This window comes from Anguilla anguilla, chromosome 18, assembly GCF_013347855.1.
Source record: "Anguilla anguilla isolate fAngAng1 chromosome 18, fAngAng1.pri, whole genome shotgun sequence".
Lineage (NCBI taxonomy): Eukaryota > Metazoa > Chordata > Actinopteri > Anguilliformes > Anguillidae > Anguilla > Anguilla anguilla.
Genome location: NC_049218.1, coordinates 13023817 through 13033259, shown reverse-complemented (window position 1 = coordinate 13033259; position 9443 = coordinate 13023817). Strand labels below are relative to the sequence as shown.

The 9443-nt window shown below is 46.0% G+C and overlaps 1 protein-coding gene across 1 annotated transcript; it reads right to left on the bottom strand.

The window, feature by feature from the left end:
* Nucleotides 1-23: 23 nt before the first annotated feature.
* Nucleotides 24-9341, bottom strand: pigf (phosphatidylinositol glycan anchor biosynthesis, class F). The gene is made up of 6 exons (XM_035400240.1): nucleotides 8996-9341; nucleotides 8106-8367; nucleotides 7355-7446; nucleotides 6804-6920; nucleotides 4334-4442; nucleotides 24-510 (listed from the first exon to the last, which is right to left on the bottom strand). The coding sequence occupies exons 2-6, from the start codon at nucleotides 8337-8339 to the stop codon at nucleotides 397-399; spliced, it is 666 nt and encodes a 221-aa protein (XP_035256131.1). The 5' UTR covers nucleotides 8340-8367; nucleotides 8996-9341; the 3' UTR covers nucleotides 24-396.
* Between the last annotated feature and the right edge of the window lie 102 nt (nucleotides 9342-9443).

Below are 9443 nucleotides of genomic sequence, written 5' to 3'. Positions count from 1 at the left end.
TAACCAAAGTAGCACAAGCTCACCACCGTACCGAAGACTTTTATTTCCCTCAGAAACAACATTTATAATCACTATTTTTATTAATATGTCCCAATATTCTTACCTACACCGTTTAAAAAAAAAACACACACAAACACACAGCCCTTTGAACAGCTCTGTTAAAAGATTCCCAATACCTTCCAGATTTACAAAGCCGTATAAATATGTAACAAAAAATTGCAGTTATGCTTCTCTTAAATGTAGGCCAAAAATATATGTTCTTTTTGCCAGTTTTTGCATAATGGAGTTTTGGCTTTGAGTTTCAAAGTCCTCTTCGGTTTCCAGCACCACACCACAGTGGAACGTCCCGTTGCGTGTGGGGTTCAGCGCACCTCTCTGCGCTCGCCTCGCACCCATCTACTTGCACTTGTAGGTCAGCTGCTTACGGTGCCAGTAGATCCAGCCAGGGGCAATGATGAGGCCCGTCAGGAACCCAAAAGTGGCCCCCAAGGAGCAGGAAATGGGCCACACCTTTGAAGAGGGGCACGGAACAGAGGAAATGCAGTCAGCTTCCCCACACAAGCACAAACTACCCAAAGGGAAGGAGAGGTAACTTTACAACAAACACCCCGCCCACTCCCACAGCTCCAATCAGGCTCCACTGCCCCATCCCCATATCCCCAGCCAGCAACATCATCGGATGTGTCAATCACCTTCTTAAAAAAAAAAGAAGAAAAAAAAAAGGACAAGATTGCTTAATCACTGCGTCTTTTTCAGTATGAGTCTGGGATTTTCTCTCTTTACGTGTTTGAGGCCTTGCCCGTCGGGCTGGGCTGACCGCTGTGTGGTTCTGTGACAACGCCGTCAGCTTGGCCAGTGGGCCTGACCTGGCCTCCTGAGGGCTGGGACCGGACCTCATCCTCGCACTCTTCTGAGCGGGGAAGACCCAGTACCCTCTGGATCACAGCCCGCTTCATTTTACCATGATGCACTGTGGAGTGAAAGTGCGTTTTTCCTTTTCTTTTCTAAGTGGACCTTGTCGCACAGTACATGCTGTTGTTGGGAGTGGATTGGTCTCACAGCAAAAATATCAGTGACCTTTTCTTATCTTTTTTTTCCTAGGAAGCATATGATCCAAATAAAAGGTGTATATCGTTTTAAGAATCTGTCTGCGCCTGCACTGGATTTCTCTCACCATTTCCTGACATACTGAAGAGAAGAGGGATTTAAGTGCTCCCTCATTACTGAGCTGTAGTTAGGATTCTTGAGGAGGAGGCAGTCTTGTTGAGTTTTTTAATAATTCATAATTAAGACGTTTTACCCTTAAGCCCGTTGAGTGACACGGACTTCCTGTTTACGGGTGGTTAATAATGGAGTGCTGCGCACACGTGGCACTTGACATAACGCTGTCGTCCAGACCTCACAGTGTTAAGGTGCGCTCACCGTCACAGTCTGGGGGACACTAGCCTAACGCGAGGGGCCTAATGTCAGAAAGGAGCACGGGACAGCTTCCCCAGCGTCTCAGCTGTCCCCTCAGGTACCCGACTAGCACAGAAAATCACTTTCACTGGGGCTTACAGCTGAGCGTGGCTGCTGAGCCGCTCTTCACCTGAAGGGACAGGGGAGGGAGGCACAGTGGATCAGGGAGGTGTGTGCGTGTGTGCATGCGAGAGCGTGTCAGTGTGTGTGTGTGCGAGCGTGTGTGTCTGTCTGTGTGTGTGTGTATGTGTGGCGTGTGCATGGGCGTGAGCTTCGGTTAGAGGCAGGAGCAGCTAGCAGCTGTGTGACAGAGATGAGCTTTATCCAGACACACACACACACACACACACACACCCCTGTACTGTCTGAGGCTCAGTGTGTGTTTGATCTATGGCCCAGGTCTGGACTGTACAATCACCTCTGCTTTTCACTGCCCTGCCTGCCATCTCTCTCTCTCCCTTCCTCCCTCCCTCCCTCCCTGTTCCTGCCTCCTTCTCAGTCCCGCTCTTTCTCCCTTTGTCCATCCTTTTCTCCTGTCCCCCTCTGTCTCCAAGCAGAGCGTCACACAGAGTCTCTCTCGTATCAGCGAAGACAAATTGTCTCTGTCCGACGTCGGCACGCACATGGCAACTTTCTGCAGGGAACACTGTGTGCTCTCTGTTCTCCATAGCCACAGACACAGCGCGTCTGTGCCGGGGTGACATCATCGCTACCAGAGACTCCACCTGCCTCGAGTCCAGCCTCAGTGAATCATCAGGAAAGGGCACATCGCTTCCCTCCTCGCACCGCGCCAGCTCTCCTTCAATTTGCCCGTTCACTCGCGTCATTTATAATGGAGCAAACAGACATCTGCATGTCGCGTGCGATGAGGTAAAAGCAGCAGCTCTTATCGATGTTTCCATTCTTCCATAGATATGAATTACACTGTGTGTGTGTGTGTGTTTATGAGTCAGCACATTACCCTCTTGCACCCTGTACGCCTGGGAGGAGAGGAGGCAGGTTGACCCCACCCAGCCACTATGACATCACAATGGAACAGAGCAGAGCCCTAGAAAGATGGTTCTGGACCACAGCATCAGTAAGTAAAAAGAAATTAAATTCACGCCACTGCTCAACCACAGACAACGGTCCGGGACCAACCACGGTTGCAAACCAGCCAATCAGCGGCCACATTGGTAGCACGCTGACACTGCACCTCGGCCAGTCGCCAATCACGGCGCTGGCAGCTGGATTTGGACCAGTTCTACACTGCACCCCTGTGTCGTGAGTACCACGGTGCTTTCACCACTACAGTGTAGTGTCATTTGGAAACCTAAATTGGCTCATAAAGGCGTCAAGTGGGAATCCAAGAACCAGAGGTTTGTAATGCAGATTTTGCAGTGCGCGCCCGACCCCGTTCGGTCCTACGTGTGAAATATAAATTTAAAGCCGGGAGCGTGTGGAGCCAGTGCACCTGAACCCAAAGACAACAGCCTTTAATGAAATCACCCGCTGAAAATCATGAACGCAAAAAGTGGATTATTTTTAAGCACGGGCCGAACGTTCTCATTAAATATTAATAACGGGTCTATTATGTCTTCGTTAGCAGTCGGCTGAAATGGAGATGTAGCCTCCAGACTGAACCGAAACGAGGCTCTCGGTAATGAGGGGGAATGTTTCTAGCCCGGGTGGTAATCGCTCGGCCGCACCTTGGCTAGGGTGGCCAAACGCCGCTTTCATTAAGACGCTTTTATCGCTCGTGTGATTCATCAGCGTCACCGCCGTCCATCTGCTATAGCCTAGCGCGTGGTTTGATTTATTTACAGTGAATGGAAAGTGCACGTGGTTTACAAATCGTAGATTTAAACTTTGGAACCGATATCTAACCTCGCTGTACGTCCCCATTCTGTGATTTATTTAAAACGATAGAATACATGCAGCCTTATTGGATGGTTTTAAGCTGGTTCTGCAGTGCATAAATTCTAACTATTGAAGATCATCTAAAGAACTTGTGATGGATGTAATTGCATGCAGGGACAAATGTAGACAAGCCATTATTTATATTCGTGGTGCACAGAGATGGGGTTTTGTGGAAATTAATGGGGAATGGCACAGAGACTACAAAAACAAAACTCTGAGGAGAGAGAGAGAGAGCGGGAGAAGCTCCTCTGTTCTTCCCACACAGCGAGAGGGTTCCGGGGTTCTCTTGTGATCTAGAGCAGACCCCCGTGTGACTGCGTCGCGCAGATGTTTCCACCGCGCAGGATTAGCGCTCGGAAGCTAGCGCGACGCGCTCGGGACGAGAGAGAGCGCGAGCACTCCTACGCTACGCGGCCCTTTCGTCTGCAGCCCGGCTTCCCTTCAGAGAGCGGAGCCCTCGATCCTCCAACACCAGCACGAGGAGAAGAGCCGACGAGCGGAATCGGCAGTCAGGCTATCTACCCCACCTTGCAACGTCAAACCCCTATAAATCTAGAAAATGGGTTTAAATAAAATAATAGTTCACTTTTTGTTTTTGAAACATACTTTAAGTGCATGTCTTATATTGTTTTAGTGAGTGATGAAGGCTACTTTGGGTATATAAAGCAGTTTCTGCCGGCCTGGCGTCCGTGGTCTAAAGTAAACGACACTTCAAGTAACTCCAAAGCAGCCGGTACAGCAACTTACTGTTTCTAGAGGCAGTGCTTGTGGACAGAAGAATAGTATAGCGTTTATTCACAATTATAAATGGCAGTTTTTATAACTTGCTAGAACTTCTTTTCTCCTCCAATTATTGTTTATGCCTTAGCAATACTTGCCGCACAACATGTCAAAGAACTGAACAGCACACAGAGACAGAAAGGCAGAAGTAAGGGGGGGGGGACAAGAACGAGTGTGTCAGAGTTTCGGAGCTGACCTGCCAGGGTCGGTCCCAGTCCAGAGGGATGGGGAAAGCTCCCACCCAGGTTCCGATCACCGTGCAGGCTGTGGTTATCTGGAGAGAGGTATCCCAGATTGACATGGCCCTGAAACCACACAAATGCCATTAGTGTACGTGCATGCATGCGCACGCACGCACGCTGCACATAGCGAAGGCATCGCTGTAACTATGGAACCCACACACTGTTATTGCAAGCAGAGGGTCCTGTGCAGAGAGCGCGCTGCATGTGTGACCTTGAGCGGGGTACACTCCCTTCCCCGCTTCCATAGAAAGACATAACAGCTGTGCAAATAAGCGGAGGAATCTAAGGGTCTCTGGAATAAAAGCCTTAGCCACATACACAGGTAGTAAGAATGGGTAAGTCTGGCTAAACTGTTCAGTTATTGTGTCTCTTTCTCTGTGAGTGAGACAGGCCGCATGGCTATTTGTGCATTAGACAGAGAGGGTGTGCGTGCAGTTGTGTGTGTGTGTGTGTGTGCGTGTGCTAGTGGGAGAGGTTGAGAAAGTGAGTTTATGCATTAGACAGTATACAGACAGCAGTACAGATCAGTTGGGTAAGGACTGTAGTTGACCAGTAATCCCACCTGATGGGGAATTTAACCCAAGCCCCAGACTGTGACAATGCCTTTGCAGCTCCTCATAGTTTATTGGCTGCTATATTCACACTGATACACAGCTGTGGCTGTCACCCTTTACACTGTGTGTGTGTGTGTGTGTGTGTATACCTTCACGGGTCAAACTTTCCACTCCACCAAACTACTGAATTATAATTCACTCCTCCAAAATGCTTCACCAGTTACCACTTCATCAATGTCTTAATAGAACAGGCTGGAATTACAAATAATGGTGCCAAAACACTGCTTCAATGAACAGAAAAAAAGTAAGTGTGACTTTAGTGTCCTCGGGCTGGGCAGACACAGCTACTCATTCAGACAGCGAGTCTTCAGAGTCTATACCCAGCTCTTCACTTGCATGGAGTGAGCAGCAGATTCAAAACTTGTGTGTGTGTGTGTCCAACAGTCCGCTGTGTCATGAGTCATATCTGTCTTAGTAAAGATGTGAGAGTGCTTTCGGGATTGAACAGAGTGCAACAAAGTCAGTTTTACTTGAGCAGATTACGGATTCAAACAACACTCTAGGGTGGAGGGGATATTGCTGGGACCCCTTTAATGTAGGGCAGGGTTTTCTCTGTCTAACACTGGATTAGCTTGTAACACTGGGTTCTGCAGAACAGGCATTCTTTGCAACAAGCGGAACTTCCTACTGATGTTGTCATGGCAACAAAGACAGTATCTCTGTAATGGAAATTTACATTTTCATCGCTCAAACCCATCAAATAATTCTATCATGACACGATCGTGTCTGACAAGAGCTGAAAGTCAACGGAAGCAAAATACTTTTTTCAGCACTTAATGCTTAAAAAAACATAATATGAAAACACTCCAGGACACCCATTAAAAACGAAGAAGAGCTGGTCAAATGAGTGAAAGACGGTTTTCCTTAGCCAAGAGTTTCCAGGAGCAGTTCTCCATTTCTGGCTTTGCATGGCTTCCCAGCAGCCGTTTCCCCTTTCCCACGAACAGGAAACCCTGACCGGGTGCTTTCTTGCATGTTCGTTCACTTATGAGAATCCTCCTTCTTGTGCAATGCTTTCTCAAAGCGATCACGTGTACTATCAAAAACGAATACATTCCTTTCCACCTTAATTTCGATCCGAGTAACTCAAGGAAAAATGTCTGAAATATCTACACTGTATATTATTTCAAACGATTCAGTGCCAATAGCCAGACAGCTGCCCATATAGTTGAGTAGCTGTTCTGAAAAGAACCACTTGAAGCTCTGAGCAATCCAACCTCTAGTGCTTACGCACCCTCTAGTGACAGTTTCTTTAAATTACAAGAGGTCACTATTTTCAGGGACAATTTTAATTCTACAAATGGTCATAATGCCTGCGTTGTAATTGTATTCCGGTAAATGGTAATGTGCTTGGAGAACTGCAGTAGTAAGCTTAAATAGCATGGAACACCTACACATGTATTTATTTAACCTTTATATAACCAGGACACACACAGAGAGGATCCGGCCGAACCACCTTTCTGCGAGGCAACAGTGCCAACCACTGCACCACTGTGCTGCGCATACTGTATATGTGTGTATATACAGACTACAATTATCCTTGCATATCTTATGCATATTATAACTTATTAAATTTGCGTTTCATCATTTCAAAAGGAGCGCAAGGAGAGTTTACCTGAACACCACACACGCCAATCGCTTCTGAGTGAGAGGTGAGCAGAACTAAGGTGTGAAATGGATGCACTGTCTGAAAGAAAATGTCTGACGCTGAACCTGAAAGAACGGTAGGATAAAATGGCTAAAATGTGGGAAGCAGTTTGATTGTGCGGCGTAAGAGACAAACGGCTGGAGGCAGGAGGTGTGGACCCACCCTTCGCGGCTGAAGACCCGGATCCAGGCCTGCACGTTCGGGCCCAGCACACACAGACACCTGAGCGTGGTGAAGGAGGACAGCAGGACAGCCAGGGAGAAGGTCTCCAGCGCTGACCTGGGACAGACCAAACGCTGTGTCATTCCATCCGTTCAACCTCCGTTTGGCCAACAGCTTAACCTAAAATGGTGGCCCAGTTCTCTCTCAGGCCAGATGCTCTCTAACCGTGTGATCGCCAATAGGACGCAGGCTGGAACCTCTCTGGGAGGTGAACAAGGGAAGTTGGATGGATATATATATATATATATATATATATATATATATATATATATATTGCAAGTAGGAAGGGTCATTCAAACAACCAGGGGACTTTTGTTATCAAATTTTTTTCAGCAGTCAGCACACACCGCTACACTGGAGAGCCTGCTGCTCTCAGACTGTGTATTTTAACTGAAAGAAAATTTCTGTCATCAGATTTTTTTAGTTTGAAGATACATTTTAAAAAGGTAAATAATTATGTAAATACACTCACAAACTATGACGATACTTACTCCAGTAGGGTTGCACCATAAAGAACCAGCACAACATGGAAAAACAAGCACGAGGCAATAAAGTGCAGACAGGATCGGACGACCTTGGACACCTACAGTACGACGGAGGACAAAGTGTATTCAGACCAATACAACCACACCAATAAAGTCTTCTGCAGTGCATTTCACAATACTTGTGTGAAGGCAGCCACATTTCGACTGTATTAACTCATCACAGCTTTATTATTGAGAGTACATTTAATAAGTTTTCCATGGTCAAATGAGATTTGGAGAGGACAGACTGGCTGCCAATAATTTTGGTTGGGACAAAGTATTGTGACGATCATTCAATAAGAGATCGCCACAGAAAACCGGAATTCTCCACAGTAGGATTCAGTCATGAGGTTGAATCTCATTCAAATCACAATGTTATTGCAAATGACTAGTGTCCAATGCGATAATGGATACCCAGAAATTTAACTGATGGCAAAAAACAAAAACCTCTGTGCAGTTCCTAAGCAACATGGTGCAGAGGTAATATTACATCAATCATAAACTACAGCTATGAAGGAGGTAGCCCGTCGTGCTTTAATTTTATGCAACATTTTTGATTGTGGGAATGATTAAATTGAGGTTGAGGTTTTCATACATTTGATCACGGTAAGCCTGCAAAAAAGTAACCAGCGTTCATGATGCAACGGGATGGTATCGGCTGATATCGCTAAGGTGACGCCGACTGTGACTTATCTGTTGTCGTGCATTGCAATCCCACCTTGTAACTCAACGTGTGCTTCTTGGGGGGCGGACTGATGCCCAGCAGCCAGAAGATGGTGATGTTAACGACGGCCACTGATCCAGACACGGAATACAACCAGACCAAATGAGTTCCGATCACAGAGTACTTCTCCGCGAAGAAATGCGGCATTAGCGTCGCAATGAAGATGGAGGAAGCTATGATAGCATGGGCGGACACCATGCCCTTAATGTTAAACTCGAGGTCCCTCATGGTGACGATGAGTGGTCCAGTTTTCTTGCTGGTAAGGCAAGTTAAATATTGTTGAGAGTTGTATACTTGTTCAGATCAAATGTTGGAAACTGGTAAAGGTTTGTATTTCTCATGCACATTTGTAGCATTAGCGAACTTGCAACATCGTTTTAGCAATGATACTAGCTATTAATGTAGCGTTGTCCTTACTTCCCAACCAGTGCACGCCATGTGGCTGTATAAAGATAATGCAACCGGCTAAATGTTAGATTTATCGCAGCATTATTATTATTATCTCACATTACATAATTCAAATCTGCGTTACAAAAAGCGAACTAAACAGCTAGCCAAATTGGATAACAAGTGAACGTAGCTTGTAGCAACAACCAGCTAACGTTATTGTACAGCAGGTTGTTCACTTTATACTTCGTAACGTATACCACCAGCTACTAAATACAAAACCAAAGGATGAGGAATTGTCATATTACGAGCTTGCTTGGGATAGCCGGTTTTGTGGGACTGTGGAAATACTAGCAATTTATCTGATTTAGTTACAAGATATATTAGCTAACCAATTGCGTTTTATAACAATAACTTGTTCCCAACCACTTTTAACGTTAGACCGATATTCTAGGTTTCCATGTGTATTTCAACCTCTGAAGAAGACGTTGACTTACCCGTATTAACAAATATTAGATAGCCAACTGGTCACTTAGCCTGATCTCTAGGCTGGTAGACAGAAACAGGACTAACTGTAACTTGAGTTAGCTTGCTCCAAAATGAACCTATAAGCTGCTACTAATTTCTCTCTGACAGATACAGACCACGTTCAGAAAACGACCAACATTCGCCACTTTTGCCTTTCCTTCATAACGGCGTGTTCCATATGTCGCTGTGTTCGGCAACTAATATAATACCTACTCTCTACGTCTAAGATAAATACAGACGACTGTCCTATGAAATTTGTGGCCATTCATTTTAACGCTTCCGCGTAGTTTGCGTGGCGAGCAAGGTCAACATGCAAGTAATGTAGGGTTAGCACAGCCCCCAATAATGCTCACAAACATGGTGGGGGTAGTCGAAAAGTGTCATTGGTGGAGAGGGCATTCATTCAAATTCAATTAT